This window comes from Trypanosoma grayi, assembly GCF_000691245.1.
Source record: "Trypanosoma grayi strain ANR4 Tgr_2596_V1, whole genome shotgun sequence".
Classification (NCBI taxonomy): domain Eukaryota; phylum Euglenozoa; class Kinetoplastea; order Trypanosomatida; family Trypanosomatidae; genus Trypanosoma; species Trypanosoma grayi.
The window spans coordinates 1-484 of NW_008828214.1; the positions used below are offsets into that span (position 1 = coordinate 1).

General features: G+C 59.3%; 1 protein-coding gene across 1 annotated transcript; it reads right to left on the reverse strand.

Annotated features, from left to right (window-relative positions):
* Nucleotides 1-123: 123 nt before the first annotated feature.
* Nucleotides 124-484, reverse strand: DQ04_25961000 (hypothetical protein; the record flags this gene model as incomplete). Its single annotated transcript, XM_009318307.1, has 1 exon — nt 124-484. A coding segment is annotated over one exon (361 nt), but the record flags the coding sequence as incomplete, so codon positions are not given.

Sequence of the window (484 nt, forward strand, 5' to 3'; positions counted from 1 at the left end):
GCAATTCCCATTTGCAATGCCAGCAGCGCCAGGCCCCTCCCATAGAAGACGCGAGGGAATTTTTCGATTCCTGGACCTCCGCCTTTCATGAAACTGAGACGGCATATCCTTTTTTTCCGCGCTTTATCCACACCAGAGAATTACAAAATTGCCACCCGAGTCGGCAGCGCGCATATTCACCAAAGGCGTGGGTGTCTGTCCGGGGGTTGGCCGGAAGCAAACGGGACATGCTTCCCGCCGGTGCTGGCGACAGGGGCCGCCGGCGTTCGCAGCGCGCACACGAACCCACTGGGCGTGGGAACAATAGGGGTTTCTGATGAAGAAGCGCTGCGGGTACGGAATGCCAGGCGGCATGCCCCTGCGGGAAGAGAGCCATTCCCCCACCGCCATTGAGCCGGAAACTTTCCCAAAACAGCGCGGTACAATATACAACGGGCGCCTGTCACGCTTTGGGCTGCATCTCGCACGCCGCCGCAAAGTTTCC